This window comes from Poromitra crassiceps, assembly GCF_964638095.1.
Source record: "Poromitra crassiceps genome assembly, chromosome: 3".
Lineage (NCBI taxonomy): Eukaryota > Metazoa > Chordata > Actinopteri > Beryciformes > Melamphaidae > Poromitra > Poromitra crassiceps.
Genome location: NC_139625.1, coordinates 569,240 through 590,726, shown reverse-complemented (window position 1 = coordinate 590,726; position 21,487 = coordinate 569,240). Strand labels below are relative to the sequence as shown.

General features: G+C 43.9%; 1 protein-coding gene across 1 annotated transcript in view; it reads left to right on the top strand.

The window, feature by feature from the left end:
* stac (SH3 and cysteine rich domain) overlaps positions 1–21,487 on the top strand; it is a gene marked incomplete at both ends in the record, with an annotated part of 84,950 nt that overhangs the window by 62,478 nt on the left and 985 nt on the right. The window contains 8 exons of the mRNA XM_083633312.1: positions 137–218; positions 682–788; positions 1,764–1,845; positions 2,579–2,646; positions 4,169–4,228; positions 14,822–14,922; positions 18,125–18,176; positions 19,000–19,137. Coding sequence (XP_083489438.1) covers positions 137–218; positions 682–788; positions 1,764–1,845; positions 2,579–2,646; positions 4,169–4,228; positions 14,822–14,922; positions 18,125–18,176; positions 19,000–19,137 — 690 coding nt within the window. The remainder of the gene's footprint in view (positions 1–136; positions 219–681; positions 789–1,763; positions 1,846–2,578; positions 2,647–4,168; positions 4,229–14,821; positions 14,923–18,124; positions 18,177–18,999; positions 19,138–21,487) is intronic.

The window sequence follows — 21,487 nt, the reverse complement described above, 5'->3', positions numbered from 1 at the left end:
AAAACAGGGTTATGCAATTTAATGTCACGGTGCTGTGCTGTCTGTCTGTGGTGCTGTGCTGTCTGTCTGTGGTGCTGTATGTTGGTTCATCTCTTGTTCTAATGTCCATCACCTCTCTCTTTCTCCTCCTCCTCAGCCAAAAGGCTTTCGGCGGTACTACAGCTCCCCGCTGCTGATCCAGGGACAGTTCGGGTGCATCAAGGAAGTCATGCCCATTGGTGAGTACATCTGTCTTAATCTTCATAATGCAGTTAACTGTCAGCTCTGTGGGATGGGATGCACTGAAGTGTGCAGCAAATTATATTCCACTTGTCCAGGTCTACTTCTCAGGTGCTTTATAAGGTTTGCGTTTAGTGCTACCTGTTTTTATACTCTTCTACATCAGTGCTCGGCACTCCTGACAGCTAAACAGCAGTTTGATTGATTGATTGATTGATTGATTGCTGATTGCTTTCTTATTATTACTTGTTTACCATTTTTATTATGATGTCTGTCCTTGTTGTCCCTGTCTCTGTCTATTGACTGTTTTTATATTCCTTTTTTAAGCTTTTACACTGCAGAGGATGCACTTCAATTTCGTGGTTGTGAAAATGACAATGACAATAAAGGATCTTGAATCTTGAATCTTGTTTGTTATCAGGTTGGCTTTTATTGTGCCTCTTGTGTTCTTCTCTTCTCCAGCCTGTGGCAACAAGATGGACCCGGTGTACGAGGCGCTGAGGTTCGGGACATCACTGGCACAAAAGGCCAAGAGGGCCAGCGGCTCTGACTCTCCTCGCAGAAACTCGGTAAGGACAACTCAGTGTCATCTATCAGGTTGTTTAGTGTCAGTTACCACCTTGTTAACATGCACTATCTTCTGTTGCAGCTATCTTTGTTTTGGCGATCAGGCCTTGACTCATTTTAATCCTAACATAGTCCAATTTTTATTACTTTGTATTACTTTCGTCTGCCCTGTTCTATCTCTCGGTTATTCTCATCATTAAACATATTATGGACACTTAAGATTAGGAGATCATCCCGTCTCAGTTCAGTGCAGGTAAGTTTATGTTTGGTCCCACTCAAACAGACATGGTTGATGGTCTAAATAGATAGGGCCATCGTTGAGCCATAAACACTACCAATAAAGGCAGTCTGTCGGCAGTGATAGGTGGACATGTCACGTTACAGCTCTCTAGATGGAGCTGACAGATTGTAGAGTGAAGCTACACTCTCCAGCCTGCATCCCTTCTCTGTGTGTAATATAAAAGGAAAGATGTTTTTCACAGCTTATCACTTTTAGTGTAAGCTATATGTGCAGTTTGGATACGCGCCTCTGCGTGATGACATCTGAAAGCTGCTGGTGAATGGGTGTGTGTCACAGGCCTGTCGAGACAATGTGATCTCAACACGGGTTATGTTAATAGTTCCCAAATGCAGACTGTATGCAACATTATAAACTTCTTGGAAATGGCTGGTCAGTCTCTTAAAGTTTAAACTGAATGCATTTCAGAAATTGGAACGTAATTACTATGAACTGCAAATGTTCTTTCTTTCTTTCTTTCTTTCTTTCTTTCTTTCTTTCTTTCTTTCTTTCTTTCTTTCTTTCTTTCTTTCTTTCTTTCTACTCTATCTATCTATCTATCTATCTATCTATCTATCTATCTATCTATCTATCTATCTATCTATCTATCTATCTATCTATCTACCTATCTATCCTCCATCCATCCATCCATCCAAGTATAGAGATCATTATTCTGTCTCTCTGCTCTGTTTGTGTGCAGACCAGCGACTTGGATAATGTTCCAGAGGAAGCGGTGGCTCACAGCAGTAGGCAGGAGCTGTCTAGAAAACACAGTGATGATGGTGAGTATCCATTGCGGTACACTGTGTGCATATGGACAGAAGTCTCTTCCCACAAGAGAGACTGAAAAGATTGCAATATCGAATTCTCTCTCTATGAACCATCAGCTTTTTCACAGTTTTCCATTGATCTGGAATCACTCTTTTTTGTTTTGTTCACTGTGACTCACCTATAGAAAATGTGGTTAAAGCTAAAAAAAAAAGAAAAAAAAAAGAGCATGGGTTTTTAACTTTTGTTGCGTTTGTCACTTTTTTCAGCGGTGGCTGAGTTGTTTTATCTTTACTTTACTTTACTTTATTGTCATTTAGCAGACGCTTTTATCCAAAGCGACGTACAACAGATAAAATACATCACACAATAAAACATAGCAGAACAATGAAAATAGATTAAAACAGACAATATGTGATCATGATAAAAATATGCATAAATAAAAGATGATCAAGAGTGCAGATTATTACAGTGTATAGACAGTGTTTATCTGTAAGTGTGTCGCTGCACAATAGGATCAGTCGTGGAGGGTGAGGCATTGACCCTTTACATCTTGAAACATTCAACCTGAGCAATGAAGGCAGAAGTATAACTAGTCAGGGGGAATGGTGAAGTGTAGACCTCGGTATTGGAAAAGGCCATTTCAAGCACAGCCACAGCACTGATCGATATTCTTCAAAGAGAATAGTAGCTGAGCTGAGCAATGAAAAAAGACTTATCACTTTCTTAGGTTGTTTTTGTTCTTAGTCTTCACAGTCCTGAAGAACGGGATGGAGCATTACCGGCAGCCAGAGAGAAAGCCTGAGGACTCACCGGTGAGAAACTCAAACACTTTAAGACCAAGCCCACAAAATATTTTTATGCAAATCTAATATTGAAGATCAGTAAAAAAAACATCCTTGGCAGCACTGTTCATCTAACCTTCGTGTAGGTATATATATGTATATGTATGTACCGTATATCATATATATGATATGTCAATAATATCAGTAAAGCAAACTGAACTGAAATGAGAGGGAAAGAGAATGATTTAAAGTTGTTGCTGTTTTAAAGGAACAGCTCACCCTAAAATCCAAAATACATATTTTTCCTCTCACCTATAGTGCTATTTATCCATCTATATCGTTTTAGGATAGTTGCCTGAGTTTTGGAGAGATGTCTGCCTTCATGAATACAATGGAACTGGATGGCACTCGGCTTGTGGTGCTCGAAGCACCAAAAAAACACATTTGAAAAAGTCAACAGCATTGTCTCTTTCCAGAAATCATGACCCGGTTACTCAAGATAATGCACAGACTTTGATGTGAGCAGTTTCATGTAGGAACTATTTTCTTTTGTAGTCTTGTGTAGGAACTAGCTAGCAGCTAGCGGGTGTAGTTCGGTCAAAAGAAAATAGTTTGTCCATGAAACTGCTCATAACAAGGTCTGTGGATTATCTCTTGAGTAACCAGGTCATGCTTTCTGGGAAGAGACATTGCTGTTGAGTTTTTCAAATGTATTTCTTTGGCACTTTGAGCACCACAAGCCGAGTGCCATCCAGTTCCATTGTATTGGAGAGAAGGCAGAAACTCTACAGCCAATATCTCCAAAACTCAGGCAACTCATACAAAACGATATAGATATAAATAGCACTGCAGGTGAGAGGGAATGTAATAAATTATATTGCCAAAATCCAAAATCCATTATGTATTTTGCATTTTAGGGTGAGCTGTTCCTTTAAGCTCCGTGCACCAGCAGAGCTGAGCAAGATGCACAGCCATGAATATGAATTAGTTTGATTTACAATGAAGGCTGCTTTAGGCCACAGTTAATGGTTCTTGTAAGGTAAGGTAAGGTAAGGTGTAATATAATGTCAGTGGTTCCCAAACTGGGGTACCCTTTCTGTAATCCACAATGACCTCCTCGGTCTTAGAGAAGGACAGGTGGATGTCCTGGCAGTGGCACCACTGTTCCAGGACATCCACCTCTTTCCTGTAGGCCGTCTCATCACCGTTGGAGATCAGCCCCACGATGGCCGTGTTGTCAGCGAACATCACGATGGTGTTTGATGGTGTTTGTCTGTGTCGCCACACAGTCGTGGGTGTAGAGGTCGTACCAGAAGGGGCTGGAGACGCAGCTCTGCGGCACTCCTATGCTGATGGTCAGTGGGGAGGAGGTGCGGTCGTCCACTCTCACCACCTGTTGACGGTGTGCCAGGAAGTCCAGGATCCAGTCACACAGTGCTGTGTTCAGGCCAAGGTCCCTGAGCTTACTGACCAGCCTGGAGGGCACAATGCTGCTGAACGCTGAGCTGTAGTCCATGAACAACATTCTCACACAGGTGTCTTTCACCTCCAGGTGGGAGAGGGCGGTGTGCAGGACGTGTGCGATGGCATCCGCTGTGCTCCTGTTTTCACGGTATGCAAATTGCAGGGGGTCGAGGGTGGGGGGGAGCATGGGGTATGTGAGGGATTTCATCAGCCTTTCCAAACACTTGCTGGCTATGGGAGTGAGGGCTATGGGGTGCCAGTCGTTGAGGCATAGATATGTAAGACACTCCTATTGGCCAGAAGTTATCGCCCAAAACCATGCTCATTTACATATGGGGTTTTGTACAAAACTGTGTCTGGTACAAAGAAAGTCAGTCTAACAGAATGTGCCATGGAAGGGGTCACAGATGCTTGAGGGAGCACGCTCCCCTTCCCCCTTTCCCCTTCTCCCCTGCAAGCAGCAGCAGGGAGACAGGACAAGCCTGGGGCACAGAACTTTTCAATTTTATTTTATTTAACCTTTATTTAACCAGGAAAGTCACATTGAGATTTAAAATCTCTTTTTCAAGAGAGACCTGGCCAAGACAGGCAGCAGCACAAAGGAATACAAAAGTTGCATATAAAACAATAACAAACAACAACATATAACACAATTGACACTAGACAAGCAGGATAAGAGCCAGAAAGCAACCTAGCAGGGCAAGCCAGAGCATCGATAAGAGATAATAGATAGATTGTTCTTGATTTTGTGAACACCATAAGTTTTGTTTTTTCAGAATTTAGAACAATAGTTTCAGCTGCATCAATGTATTTTGTACAACATCTTACCAACAGCGTTGCTTGCCCGGTCTCCCCCTTAGTGGAGGGCTGCATACAGTTTTATAGTTTAAGGGTGGAGCATGGGAGCATGGGAACTCAACTTAAACACCAGCTATAGCGCCATCTACAGACTGGAGGCTAGAACTGTCTTAAAAACTTTCTCACCAAAAGGAAATTTCTCACCACGCTGCAAAGGCCCAGCTGCCCAGGGACTGAGACAGCAGCTAGCCAGCTAGCATCGAAGGAAAGCTAGCAACCCAGCCCAAAGCAAACCTGAAGGAACCACACTGCTGTTTACTCTAAAACGCAGGCAAAGTGGGGAAACAGCACCAGGACTTGCCGCAGCCCAGCACAGCGGCCGCTGCAAAGAAAGGAACCAAGCAGCATAGCCGCCGGCTAAACGACTGAGCCACAGAAGAGGCCAGCAACACAGCGCAGCTGACCGCACTGCGTCTCCCCTCTCAACGCATGCAAGGGGTTGAGTAGTCTCGCTGGTCAGCCTCCCCTCCCTTCCGGGAAAGGAGTCTGGCGGCAAGGAAACAGGCTGCTGGCATAAGCCCTCCCCTGCTCTACAGCTGCTCTCCCATTGGAAGCATCGATTTCGGACTTCCGCTCCCCGCTTAAGAAGCTCTGTCATTGGCTCCAACCATGTCAATCAGAGCGGCTTCCACTCCCTCCTCCCTGTGTGTCGCTGTAAATAGTCCTCTGCCGCCGCAGTGAAGACAACAATGCTAACTAGCTAGCAAGCTAACGGCAGAAACTTACACGCTAGCTTGTTGCTACACGCTGAAAATAGCAAGTTGGATTGTTGGAAACTATTTTCCAAGTGCACTGCCGCTAAGCGCCGCCCATCACAATTCCAGAATGGTGACCAGCGCCGCCAGACTCCTCTCACGGAAGGGAGGGGAGGCTGGCCAGCAAGACTAAGGTTTGAGAAACCACAAGAAACCACCGCAGCTGACCAACACCCGCTCCAGAGAAAGGAACCAAAACATCAACTCCATCAGCAACCTCTACCTCGTGTCTCCCCTCCTAAGGGTTGAGAAGCGCCAAGAAACCACCCAGCCAACCGAGAGGATGACAGACCTGCAACGTCCTCCTCCTCGCTCCACCGCGCCTCCAGACACACAGCGCAGAGCTCAACTCAACTCAACAATAAAGCGAGGCACCCATAAGCTCTATATGTGAACATGTGTTTATTTGGCAAAGGGATTCACTACTAAAGGCTTGCAGCAAATTAAGTTAAGCATAGTTTGGTTGCAAAGAAATCGACATATGTCCGTTTGCAAAATGTGTGTCTATATTTTTCTATGATTGTTCGATGTGTTATTATTACTACTGTAATTTATTACTGTTGTGTCAGCTAGCCCTCCTCTCCCTGTTCTCTCCATATAGTCTCTCATACTCCCCCTGCTCTCCCTCCCCACCTCCTCCCGTTCCCGAACCCCCCCCCCCCTCCACTTTTCTAAAGCATGGCATCCATTCCATTTTAAAGCATGGCACCCATTCTCTTTATTTCCTCCTTCCCCACCTCTCCTTCTCCGTTCTCTCCTCCCCCACATTTCCCATTCTCTCCCCATCTCCTCCCTCCCCCTGCTCTCTTCTCCCGCACATCCCCCCGCTCTACCTCCCCCCTCCCCTCTCCTGCTCTCTCCTCTTTCCCCCTTACCCTGCTCCTATACTCCAACTTTTCCCATTCCCTCCCCACCCCATCACTCTCTCACATTCCCCCTGCTCTCCTCCTTTCTCCTGCTCTCTCCTCCGCTCTCTCCTATATTTCTATATTTTCTATATTTCTCTATAACTTGTTCAAAGTGTTATCTTTATTCTGTAATTTGCTACTGTTGTGTCAGCTAGAATTAGCTAGACATATTCTCTGTGAAGCCCTCTGGGACATGCTTGTGAATTAGGGCTATACAAATAAACTTGACTTGACTTGACTTTAGGGGTGTCACGATACACTAATTTCACGATACGATACGATACACGATATTGGGTTCACGATAACGATACGATACGATATTTTAACAATATTTTTTTTAACAAAAGTAAATAAGTTTTATGTATTTATTTATCATTTATTTAACCATGTGAGTCCCATTGAAATCGAAACCTCTTTTCAAGGGAGCCCTGGGAAAATACTGGAAAAATACTCTTTCATTTGAAATACACAAAATACAAAACAAATGCTCTTTTTGGAAACTGTTATTATAATAACTAGAAAACAACATGGAAGATAATGCTTCTCTTGCAATAGAATGTGTCACACTGTCACAAACTAAATGTTTGTTGCATGGTGAAAGAAAAAGTATACAATCTATTTCTTAAATAACTCATGCTCAATGGTCCCTAAACTTATGTAATCTTATTGCCCCCTTGAGCTGTTTTGCCATGCCAGTAGTAGTCTACCCCCTCACTCATGCGTGTTGATTCTTCTAAATTTGTTCTATTATTATTCAGGAGTTAATTTTTTTTTTTTTTTTTTTATGATATCATTTTTTTCTGACGATATCGATATCGTGACGTTTCGATATCGCGATATATCGTGCGACGAAATATCGTGACACCCCTACTTAACTCCTCCACGCACGACAAGCACGCGTTTCACTCATCGGAGAGGGAATGAAGTAAGGGCATTTATGGTTCTCTGGCCAGAGAAAAACGGTTAAATACATTTACATGTGTTACACTGATGTTGAATGCAACTGTGTGATTCCACTGTTAAGGGATCTATAAACAGCCAAGTGTTTATGATATGCAAAAGCTTATACTGCCACGCCGAGCTGCTGGATCGATTGTGATCGGCCTCAGCCAAATGTCCGGATTCCCTGTCTAACTCACGTTATATGGTAATCTAGTGACCGAATCGCAGTCTCTCTCTCTCTCTCTCTCTCTCTCTCTCTCTCTCTCTCTCTCTCCTTCACTCTCTCTTCCCCTCTACCTAAAACGTACTCTAGCGAGCGTAGCAGTCAAACCCAGCGCGCCCAGCTCAGGCTGAATTAGAGAAATTGTCACTGACAAAACTGTGAGTAATCATCTTCCCAGAGTGATTTGACTCCAAATGTTCCCTCTGGCTGTTCAGGGCTATAGCTCCATTCATCTCACGTAGCTATCACCCAAAATGCTGCCAGGAAAGGCAGTTTGAAACGAAGGCGGACTCAGCCTGTAGGCCTTCCCTGAGCTCCGGTGATGACACGCCCACATGTGACATCAACGAAAGCCAGTCCCAAAGGCCAACGCCCTCTTCCTCACCCTCCTCTCTCTCTCTCTTCCGCGCCTCTCTCTATCCATTCCCTATCATTGCCATCCGCTGACAGACTAGTGTAAACACACTCGCTCATACACACACACACACACACACACACACACACACACACACACACACACACACACACACACACACTCACACACACACACACACACACACACACACACACACACACACACACACACACACACACCCTGGTGTAATATTTCCCATCAAGTTATACCACTGGTGTTGATCTTTTATTAATTAGCTAGTTCTACATGTGGTTAGTAGCTTGTAGATTAAGTGTGATGAATTGATGGTTTAATCTGTATGTTGATGCTCCATTAATATTGGGATTGAATCAATCTTTTTATTACACATTCTGTGAATTTTATTCACATATATCTCTATCTGTGGGTGAAGAAGCTCAGAGTATGAACTTCTGAAATAGTACAAAATACAATTATTATTAATTATGAGACTGATCTTGATTGGTTTGGTGTCTAATGAGTCATAACTAGACTGCTAGACAAGGTGTGTGGCCTTATCCACACTGGTGCCCCGATTTTATAGAGAATTACCATATTTTCAGACACATTTCATACGTTTTATGGACTTTAGCTGAGGTCACACAAAATACAATTATTCTTAGCCAAATAATAATCTTCTGATTATAAAAAGAGGAAAGGGAAATTGCAGATTGGATTCAGCCTACTGCGTGTTAGGGGAAAGAGAATGGAGGGATACTCTCTTGCATTCCGGTACTTTCTCCAGCAACCACAGTAACCAACTTTTTATCCTGAGATGTATCTCCTCCTGGTCATTCACAGTGCTAGTTACTCTGCAGCCCAGTGCCTCGGGCGGGTAGTACTGGTGCAGCCCAAAAACCTCTGAGAACTGTTTGCGCTCGTTGACCAATGCCTGAACTCTGTCCGGTCGGTCTGAGAACTGATGTGGAGGCAGATCGCGTCGGCTCCATCAGCATTCAACACTTGGCCCGGCTCCATCGCCCCATTTCCCAGGAGTCAGAGGAAAGTCTTCTTTTCCTGCTGTAACAAATCATACCCCAGCTGGTTCAGCTGCACTGATAGAGATAAGCCCTGAGCCTTATACCTCAGCTGGTTCAGCTGCACTGATAGAGATAAGCCCTGAGCCTCATACAGTACCTCAACTGATTCAGCTGCACTGATAGATTCCATTTACACCTGGCGTTAACATGCGTTTTCTGCCATCAGATTGCAATCTGATTGTGCTTGACCACATTAACCTGATTCCATTTACACCTGTCGTTAACATGCGTTTTCTGCCATCAGATTGCAATCTGATTGCAATCTGATGGCAGAAATGGTTGTCCTCTCATAAAGTTGCTGTATCCAGATTGAGAGGACACATTGCATTTACACTTGTGTTCAATGTGTACACAATGCATCCCTGACCACCTCCGGAGGTGGTTTGGCCGATCAGATTACAATCCTTCTTCACTGCGTTTTGGGGGTGTTTACACCTGGCATTTCAAGTGATAAAACACAATCTGATTGCAATCTGATCACAGAAAACGCATGTCAGCGCCAGGTGTAAATGGCCTCATAGAGATAAGCCCTGAGCCTCATGTTTGGATCTGCAGCTCTGGGCTTGATTATGCTGGTGCTGGATTATTTATTCTCTCTACACTGCATGCGTAGCTGATAGTGCGACAATTCATGTCGGTGAAGGACAACGGTAAACTTTTGCGAATATCACATTACCCCCTGTGGAGTGACGATGAATATTTCATGGGCAGATTTGTAGAAAAGTTCTGGTCATTCCCTCATCTTCCACGGTCTGGTGGGAGAAGTGCTGACTTTACCGCTGCAGGATCCACATTCGTTGTACATTTCCTCTTAGCGGCCATCTATTTACTTTTTAGATTGACGTGTTTAACTGTATTGTCAACAATGGAAAAAGACCACAGACACTTGGGCAAATGCAAAAATGAACAAATGACCATGCAAAGCAAACATGAACACACACACACACATGCACACACACCAGGGTACATGGGTACTTGGACTTGCGACTTGGACTCAAGTCGCACTTAAGTCGCACACACAGTGACTTGAGACTTGACTTGAGACTTGTCCTCAAAAAACTCAAAGACTCGACTCGGACTTCGTGAACAATCTTTTTTCTTTTTGGTGCATTAACATTAAGTGAAGAAATGTCTACTAATAATAATGTCATCTAATCAATGCTGATACTGTATGCTGCTAACAGATTAACATGTTCACTGCCATTGACGAGTTATCTCGGCTTACAGAATCCAACCGTTCACTGCCAAGGACGAGTTATCTCGGCTTAAAAAAATATTATTATTTTTTGACGGTGGGACGTGGATCAACGCTCCCCACGTCTCCTATAAAAATATTGGAGTCAGCGAACGTGTACAACCCATTCCACGGACCCACTAAGTGGCGACAGTGCTCTCCACACTAGGAAAATCAGAGCCAAAACTGTAGGGTAACGCGCGAGGAAACCATTCTCTACTGTAAAATGGATTGGCGAAAACGCTTTCACTTTCGCGCATTATCACGCTGGGAGCTGGCGGTGGGGGATTCCAAAAATAGACTGGGTGGAAAACACACTTTGAAACACGCAGCATAAAGCCTAGAATCGCACAAAGCTTCATCAAAGCTCTCAAACCCAAGAAACAAGTGAGCCCTATCCACACTCGCTGCCAGGGAGGGAGGCTGCTCAAACTCGCAGCAGCAGCAGCAGAACACTCGCTTGTGACAAACGCAGGCTGAAAGCCACCAGACACGCCCACGGAGGGAGGAGTTTGAAGGAGAGGGCGTTCAGAACTATATTGTTTAGATGTCTGATCTCTCACTGATGCCAAAAATAAATGGTTAAAGTGACTGTTCTGCCTGTTTGATTGAATTTCACAAAACTGCGATTATCTCAGCTTTCACTCTCAGACGCTGAAACCATGCTGTACTCAACGGCTAATATCTACATAACTACTAACTCTACAAACTAACTCTTTTAGACAGAGAAAGCACACATTCTATTAGTACTTTTGTGAACTTTGTGTTCACAAACTCCAAGCAGAAAATAATCCTCGGCTCTTGTAAAATGAATCCTCAAAAAAACCCTCTGGCAGAACCTACCTACAGTAAAAAAAAAAAAGGCTGGCAGTGAATGTGTTAAGGAGTGAGGATAATACAGTACACGCTTTGAATTCCTTCGTTTTAGCTATGCAGTGTTCTAAGCAGACCGGATGATATGCAGCAGATGATAAAAGGCTCATCCATAAGAGACGAGACTTGACTTGGACTTGAACAAAATGTACTGTGAACATCCCTGACACACGCACCCACACGCACGCACGCACGCGTGTGCACACACACACACACACGCGTGTGCACACACACACACACACACACACACACACACACACACACACACACACACACACACACACACACACCTCTCTCCTCTGCACACCCAATACAATCTCCCAGTCCAGCCGGCCATTTGAGAGGAGAGAGGTGCAGTGCATTGTGTGGTGTTATCAGGCTGTTTGTCTGTCGGCCGACAGCTCCATCAGACCAGGCTGCAGACGGACAGATGGACAGACTCTGCAGATAATGAGCAGAGGAAAACACCCCATGCATCCTCCACCAAGGAAGGAGCCTCCAATCTGAGATGAGAGGCACACACACACACACACACACACACACACACACACACACACACACATGCATTCACATAAATAAATACACACAGACACACACTGGACCGCCATCTGTTCACATTTCCACATTTAGTGCTAAAGTCCCAGAGCCCACTTGATAATCAAACATTGTGGCCAGTAATCCTTTTCCTTTGACTTTCTGCTCATGAAGTTTGAGTTTCTCTTCTCATGGTCATGTTCAGTCATGGTGGCTTATCGCTGCTCATGCTCACTGCCCAGTTCTTTGTCTGTTTGTTACAAATAAAGCAGGTATGTATCACCTCTTGTCTGTCAGAGGGAATCTCCTGGGAAAGAACTACCTGACACCAAGAGCCCTATCTTGGCAAAAGCGGTAATTTAGCGCTTGCGCGTCTTTAATGCCGGGCGCAGGCGCAAATTGAAGGCGTGCCAAGTCATCTGCTATTTTCCGTGCCCCGCAAAATGCCACCTGCGTGTGGCGCAAACTGGATTTGGGCGGTCTTAACCACCTGCATTATTCACAGGTGTGGCCATTACATCAATCAAACCAATCAGATTCCCGTCTCGCATTCCCTTTAATATAGTTTGCGTGATGCATGCTGTAATTCTCTCCGTGTAATTTGGGCATCTCACAACAACCATCGCATCATAATATATACCTGTTAAAAACATCTGTGATTTGCAGCTTTTCATTGATGCAATTCGGGTTCTTTGGTTGACTGGAAAATAGAAACGTGTTTGCCACGGTGAAACAGGGACATTTGATTGACAATAATATTGAAAGTAGGCTACAATGTCCAAGTTTTCCCAATTAATTTCGCTTTAACCCCTCTTTGTAGCCTATTTGTTCTTGTTTATTTTTCCACAGAAAACCCGACAGGTCTGGTTGGGGATAATTTGTTTCAATAGAATTCATGAGTGAGTGACATAGCCGAGAGGGGGGTTTGGAGAGAGAGGGAGATGAGAGCTGACAGACAGCTGACAGATGAATGTAGGCTACTCAAAGGGCGAAAATAATTGTAGACTAATATTATAGTAGGCTATTAATTATAGCATTGGTGATTAATTAATCTGGGGGATGCAGTATGGTGTGTGTGTGTGTGTGCGTGAGGTTTGGGAGAGAGAGGGAGAGAGAGAGAGGGTTAGAGAAACAATATCAGCAGCATGTTTGTGGCTCTTTATATGAGATAAAAGTTTTTCAGTGAATAATAGTTGATTGCCTCACTGAATAATCTGAATAAACCGCAATTTTAGCAGCAGAATTGATGTCCAGGTTTTTGTACTTTAATGGGACATCCGTGCGTAATGACGTGTCCAAGGATTTGCGCAGCAGAGAATAATGGTGCTCTCAAGCGCAGCGGGGTATTTTTGTTCTTTTCAGAGGTCTTAGCGCAAAGAGTTGCGCACATAGCCATGCCTGGTTTAGCATACTGCACATCCACAGCTGTGCTGAGGTGGAAAAACTGGCGCAAAAGTGCTTATTATCGCGGCCGAGAGCTGGAGCGCAAAATGGCAGTCTGCGCTTGTCCGACGATAGCATAGACACGGCGTTACGGCGCACAAACCCGGGCGCAAGTGCAAAAAGCAGATAGCGTTTGACAACGATAGGGCTGCTGTTTAGAACAGCAGTTGAAATTGTAAGTGTGATGTGCGATGAACAGAGTAAAGGCAAATCGCTATTCTGTTCAAGCAATCAGCGATAGAGACATGTCTTTAGCACTTAGTCCTCCGTACAAAACACTACCTACCACCTTTTCCAGTACTTCGGTTACAAAGGCTGCTATTATCTTGGCTGCCCGAGCTCACATCCACTGTTCCAGGCTCCCGCAGCACCATGAGCCCAAGCTCACATCCACTGTTCCAGGCTCCCGCAGCACCATGAGCCCAAGCTCACATCCACTGTTCCAGGCTCCCGCAGCACCATGAGCCCGAGCTCACATCCACTGTTCCAGGCTCCCGCATCACCATGAGCCCAAGCTCACATCCACTGTTCCAGGCTCCCGCATCACCATGAGCCCGAGCTCACATCCACTGTTCCAGGCTCCCGCAGCACCATGACCCGAGCTCACATCCACTGTTCCAGGCTCCCGCAGCACCATGACCCGAGCTCACATCCACTGTTCCAGGCTCCCGCAGCACCATGTCCCAAGCTCACATCCACTGTTCCAGGCTCCCGCAGCACCATGACGTGCTCACATCCACTGTTCCAGGCTCCCGCAGCACCATGACCCAAGCTCACATCCACTGTTCCAGGCTCCCGCAGCACCATGACGTGAGCTCACATCCACTGTTCCAGCTCTTAGTTCAATGTAATGGATTGCCATTGGTTGATGCTGTTGCTTTCAACCAAAGGCCAGAGGAGCAGTTGGCCTTGTGGCCACGGTAACTCTACTCATCCATCAACCACATCGCTAGTCTGTCCGGGTGATGCACGGGGAGCCATTTTGTGCCATGGCAACATTACTCTACACCGCTACGACCGCGGTCTCAGAGATGGCAGGTTTCCCCGTAGTCCTCAGTAAGGATCTTTCTCTTTAAACAGGCACAAAAGAAAAGCGTACATGATCTGTGCATTTGGAAGAATTTCAGATATACAGGAGGTTGGTTTGAGACAGATGCTGATGATGAAATGGGAAAACACCCTAGTTTTCTTCCAGCAGGTGCGAAGAGCACCAGACTGCCAGGATATCTCACTTCTAATTGTGCTAACACTTCAACAACTGGCTCCTGGGTTTAGGTTTCAGGGATCCTGCTTCTCCCACTCATGTTAATCATGGATTGATTACAGAACAACTTAAGTGCTTCCTCCCTCTATCAGTCTATTGTAAACAAGGGCTTTGTGTCAATGTTAAAAACGTTAAGACTATATTATAATATGATTAAGAAACGTGTGTGTGTGTGTGTGTGTGTGTGTGTGTGTGTGTGTGTGTGTGTGTGCATGCGTGCGTGCCTGTGTGTGTGTGTGTGTGTGTGTGTGTTAGGAGCAGAGTGAGCTACAGAAAGATGTAGGCCTACTCCAGCTCAACACCTATGTGGCCTTGTACAGTTTCACTCCTCAGGACAACCAAGACCTGGAGATGAGGTTAGGGCGCACACACACACACACACACACACACACACACACATGCACGCACGCACGCACGCACACGCACACACACACACACACACACACACACACACACACACACATGCACGCACGCACGCACACGCACACACACACACACACACACACACACACACACAATAACAGTACAGTACACACAATACAGGAGCGTAGATGAAATATAGCCAGCTGACTGACTCTGGCTTGCCCACAATGATTTCTTTTGATGCATTCTTCTCCTGTCTGGAACATCCAAAAGAAAAGAGAAAACATTTCCACAAGCACAATTCTACATTACTGTGAAATTATGTGAAATGTCCCTACAAGATTAATTGAACTCAACCTTGCCTAATTAATTCATAGACAGACATATTTCCCGAAAGGTCACCTGCCAGCTAACATCTATAACAAAATCATGCTGTACACCTCCACCTGCTCAAAAAAAACTCTGCTCCAGTTCAACTGGTGTCTCTCTGTTCATAGTAAACTGTGACAGATTATTGCAGTTATTGTGCTCGATATTGTGATCACAATTTCTTAATCATAATTATTAGTCTTTACACTATTATTTTCTTTGATTCTTTTCATCTCCCATCAACATCCTATTTTCAGTTACAGCTGGGCGGAAGAATTGAATTCCAATGGTGGAAAGAGAACTAAAAAGAGTAAATAAACTCCACCTAAATCGGTGGTGAACCCTGACACCTAATGGTGAAAAGTAGGGTACTGCATTGGTCATCTGCTATTGGGTATATAACTATAATACAGTAAGTACAAGTAAAAAAGAAGCTAATTTAAAAAGTTCCATTCAATTATAAAAGAATGAGGACAGAGTTTGTCAAACTAGGTTCTTTTATTGGAAAAATTTAAAATTAGACAATAATATGCAAAACTCTTCTTTGCTAACTGACTGTTCGCTGGGAATGGATCCACAATTCGTCAGTTTATGATTGTCCAGGTTCTGTTGCTTATGGAGATGTTACAAAATGTGTACTCTATAATGGTTAGGATTTAAAGTGTAGCACAATAGTACAAAGGTTCAGGAAAAACATGCTTAAGTAAAAGTAAAATCACTGAATTAAAAAAAAATACTCAAAAAGGTGTTTACCATTGGAGATCAGCAGGCAGGCTTCACTGGTGAGCTGCTATCCGGTCCTTGTCTTTGCCCCTCTCTAATTCCTGCTTTATTATGCCAGGAAATCCAATAGTCTGTCATTAGTGTGTATGTGTTTGTTGTCCACTGTTGCCTATGTTATCATTCAGCCTGTTCTATTCAGAGAGCAGTCTACAGGAATATATCTCCCAACAGGATCTAATTAACTTCCTTTTATTGGAAGAGGGTCCTTACAGGGTTTTTGACCACAGTGGCCTCATTACCAGAACCTGTCTTCCTTGATAGTCTATAAATATCCGTCAATTTCATGCGTTGTTGCGTTGATCCTGAAAAGTTAACTCAAAGAGTGAATCAAATCATGTTTTTTTAAGCTGTAAACATGCTTATATGGCATCTATATATAGTGACTGACTACTGACTAGCATTAATCACCTGCATTTCTTTTAGTGAAGTCCTGTATCCGCTACTATAGGTGAAGAAAACTGTCTTTGCACTTCTTTCTATGCGCTGAAATGTTCAATTGTGTTCACACTTCCAGCTGCACCGTCAGTCGCTCTCACTCTGCTGCACCCCACTTTTTTCACACCTTTCCAAAGTGTGAAGCTACTAGGCTAACACACTCTAGTATGAGCTTTTGTCTTGGACACTATATATGGCTGCCTCTTTTTGTCACCAGTATTTACATTTGTCAGCCTGCACCTTGACACTATAAGATGTGCAGTTTTCTCATGTGCATGAGTGAAAAAGACACCTCGTAGAACAATAATTCACATGTGACATTGCTGATATCTCTATACACTAGCCTGTGTCATTGTCTACAATACAATCTGACACTCAAGCTACAAATTGTATCCCCCACCTTAACAGTGATGGATAGGGTGTCATCTGTAATAGCCTTTGAAAGAGGTCTTAGGAAAGAGAGCTTTGCTTACAAACAGCCCTTCAGCCCAAGTATCCATTTGCTCCGGGTTCAATCCTAGGAGGCTTCAACGATAGGAAAGTGTGTGTGTCTCTCTCTCTCTCTCTCTCTCTCTCTCTCTCTCTCTCCAATCATGAGGCTTTATTTGATATTCATTGACTCCTCCAGGACACCGATATCTGCCGTCCAGTAGGCTGCAAGCTTCACCGGGTGTTGTTTCAAATCTCTCATCTGTTGGGAAAGCCCGCTTCGAGGCTTCAATACATCACAAACCTAACACATGAAAGCACAATGGGCAAATTGGAATGTTCAATCAAAGGGTTCAATTTTCTTTTTAAGGTAGAAAATCAGGTTCGTGATTAGTTGCACACACATGATTACATGATTATTTTTGGACTATGTGATATTACAATGATGATGAGTGCTGCGTTATTAAACTGTTCATTCAGACAATCTACTGCTTGGTAGATTTTCTGAATTTGGTATTTCTATAGCCTTTGTATATGAGAGAGATGCCCACCATTTGTCTCACCCTTTATTTATTATTATTAATTCTATTTTATATATTTATGTGGAACACATACAGCATCTCATACTGCACAGTTTCTGTTATACTTGGAATAACATGCATCAACTTTGTTCTCACAGTCTTAGATGGTTTTACAGCGTTGGTGAGGATGTTGTTCTCACCTACTATAAAACTGTGTTTTCTGACTCATGTTTATTCCCAGCAAAGGACAGTCAGTGTTGTAATTGGACCACAAGAGGAGAAGAAAGGAAACTACATAAAACCACATTTCGGCCAACTACACCAGTTCCTTTGGGTCTTATTGGCTGATTAGTGCCCGCGGCTTTGAAACAGATGCTAGTAATTATGACACACAGGTTGATTCATTTCCTGGATGAGGAAGAATTACAGACAGGATGAAGGTGTATCACATCTGGTGTGAAAAAGAAAAGACAAACTCCATCTGTTAGAAAAGTCATTAGTGATTTTGTCAACAATCTATCTTGTCTTTATTCTCCAGTAGAGAATGCTAATGCAATGTAATACTCTATTCCATTCAGCTTTTACATTTACTGCTCAGATAAGAGGAGAGATTTTTATTTTTTTATTTTGGCTAATTATTATTTTGTGTTCATTGTAGACCGGGAGACAGGATCATACTGGATGATGACTCCAATGATGACTGGTGGAAGGTATGTATGAAACCAAGTGGTCATGGTCATTATAAATGCAAGAATTTGTTTTGTTTAGCTCATTCAGCAAATTGTTTATCTTCCCATTATAGTTGGCTTGTTGACCAGATACTGTGTATCTTCGGCTAAGCCTGAAATGCCCGCATAAGAAATGGATTGATAAGTTGCAGATAGTGGAGCAGTAAATGATGGGAGAGACAACAAATGCAACAAAGACAACAAATGCATGACAGATAAATTAAGAAGACAAAGGGGCCAAAACGTGACTGCAGAGCAGCTGGCCTCGCTGCCACCAGAGCAGGAAGAAGCTCATGCATGTCTTCACACTTGTAGTTCTCCACAGTCTGTGTATGAACACACACATCTGGCCTGGCTGGCCTTAGCATTGAACAACAGATACTAATAAGTCAAAAGACAAACCATATGAGAGACATGGACTAAAACAGCATTTGGTCCTGTGTTGTAAAATAGCCATTTGTACATGTGTTATGTATTGTAGGCTACTGATTTGATTCATAATGTTTGATTTATAATGTTTTAGCAAGTCAGGACAAACTCCCAGTAGAATTTAATTGAATTAAATTATGTTTCCAATTTTGTTTCCTTAGAGCTCCAGGAATTGAATTGGAATTTAACATGCATTATCCATTCAATTTATAAATGACCCAAACCTGGCTACTATATCTAAATAACATACACCCATTACCTCAAACCTGTTGTGTCTTGGTTTAGACTTTTAGCTAATCATTTATAAAAACAAAGCAAAAAAACATTTGTCAGCTATTATAATGTTGAATGTAATTTGTCTTTGTTTATTTCCCAGGGGGTAATTGAGGACAGGATTGGTTTCTTCCCAGCATCCTTTGCTCATCAGGTGCGAGACGGGGACCAAGTGTTCAGGTGTAACAGGACATTCATCGGCTGTAAGGAACAAGACCAGATCACCCTGAAGGAGGGACAGGTAGGCTTCTTCAATCCTGATGATGACAGTAGATAATTTTTTGTTTTAATGTTTCAGAATCCTGAGGGGTGAAAAGACTTTAAAATCAGAATTCTGAGAATTCTGAACTCTTTTTGTTACTAGGCATCTTGCTCTTATGACATCACTGATGATGTCACAATGCCTATGACATCAGTTATGTCACAATGCACAATTGCTCAAGTGACATCACTGATGACATCACTTCCAGTTGAGTGACATCACTTCCGGGACAAAAATCGCAGAGCACACTTGCTCCCTTTTAGTTATGATGATGATGATGATGATGATATGATGCATATTATTGCCATAGTCCTCTTCTTTAGGAATACAGTAGCTACACTGCATATATTTTGTTGTTGTTTAGGGTCAAACACCTAAACTCAGTGTTAGAGCCAAGCTCTACCTATTGAGCCTTAAGGCTACGTTCACACACAGCACCCAAGCCTTGCCTACGCCTTGCCTTTACCCACGCTTTTAAATAGGCGTCCTTTTTAGTAAAAAAAAAACTCTTGTAACGGGACAAGCCCGTCTTTTATTGTCACACGAACACCACAATACATGCATGCGGCCACAACACACTCATGCTGACGGTGGCCGGTGAAAAGTGTCCTCTGCATTTAACCCATCCAGGCATGTCCTTCCCTCCGGGGGGCAGGCCAGGAGCAGTGGTCGCTTTCTCGTACAGCGCCCGGGGACCAATTTCGGATGTTGTCGTCACTGGTCGGATGACGATGACGATCTGATCTTCTGCATGTTTTTAGTGGGGGGGGGTTATATACGGAGGAACCCCCTGGGGGAGCACAGGGAGAACATGCAAACTCCACACGGAGAGAAAGGCCCTTACGACGAGATACCCCACCTGGGCAGTAGGCACTGAAGATATGGGGGGGAACACAACCACAGCGCCCACAGTGTCCCAGGCGAGAATCGAACTCAGGACCTTCTGACTGTGAGGCGACAGCTCTACCACTGAGCCACCGTGCCCCGTGCCCTGTGCACCGTGTAGTCAATGAGGCTGTGTGCACAGGGCGCCTCAACGTGAACCTTGCGTGTACCCACGCCTCGCCTGAGCTGCGCCGATTTTATCGTTTAGGCATGAGTTCTATTTTCAAGCCGACTAGGCGCGTGAAGGCAGACTTTTTCTGTCAAGCCATGAAGGAAAAACGCGACAATATCCGTGGGAAATGGCAAAGTCAACTGAATTTCAAAATAAAATAGTGTTACTACAACAGTGTTGAGCAAAGAGAGAGAGAGAGAGAGAGAGAGAGATTGAGATTGACGAGTGGCTATCACGTGGGGCTTTCTCCCCGTCGGTAAACAAATCTTAGCGACCGAAGAAGCAAGATGGACATTGAAAAGTTAATCCACTTAGTACAACTGCATCCAGTTCTCTATGACAACATTGACCCAAGAAGGAGACCTGGTTATACATATCCAGCATCAATAGCACATTAAATATATCAGATTTATTTTACCTACCCATGATAATTCGGGACCACACGTGACAAAAAAACACTCGGGAGAGAGGAGAGGCGCTTGTGACTCGGCTCAGGTTCAGCGTGGAAGGCGTCCAGTGTGATCCCAAAAGCGTGTGATAGGTTCACGCCCAGCTCAAGGTCTGTACTGTAGGCGTAGGCGTGGGTTGAGGCAAGGCAAGGCGTAGGTGCCCTGTGTGAATGTAGCGTAATGACAAGACACGATTAATCTAGCTAAGTAAGCAGTCAGACCAAGCATTAGTAAGACTAATCCACTGCACATCACTGTCATTATTGAATTTTGAAGCAATGACCTTTTTCCTGGACAGAGAACTTCCCACAGAAGGCCTGTGACTAATTCATAATCACACTGCAGCCATTAGAGCACATCAGAATCACATTATTCACCAGCTCCTTAACCATCTGATGAACCCCCTGCAGCTCCTAAGTCTCCTCTTACCTCAGCTCAGCTCCTTAACCATCTGATGAACCCAGTGGCGTGCCTGCACTTAATTTCCATTTTCCACACTGCCCCTATTGTTCTGAGCATCATGCCATCTCCTGTCTTATAAAGTCAATGTGTTTCAGGTCCCTTGTAAAGGTTTATAAATGAACCAAATAGTAGGAAACTAAGGAAAGACATAATACTTCCTTTCTTTGATTTCTCTTTCCGTTCAAGTAACATTGTCCGCTATGTTTCCATCTCTCCCTCAGGTGTGTGTGAGCAGTGAGTGTGAGCACGGCGACTTCATCAGAGTGGCCCTAACCCTAGTCTCTTAGAACAGACGAGTTGGCTTCCGCAATTTTCAAATGCTTCCGCCATACCGTCTGTACTTCGTGGGGGAGAATCATGC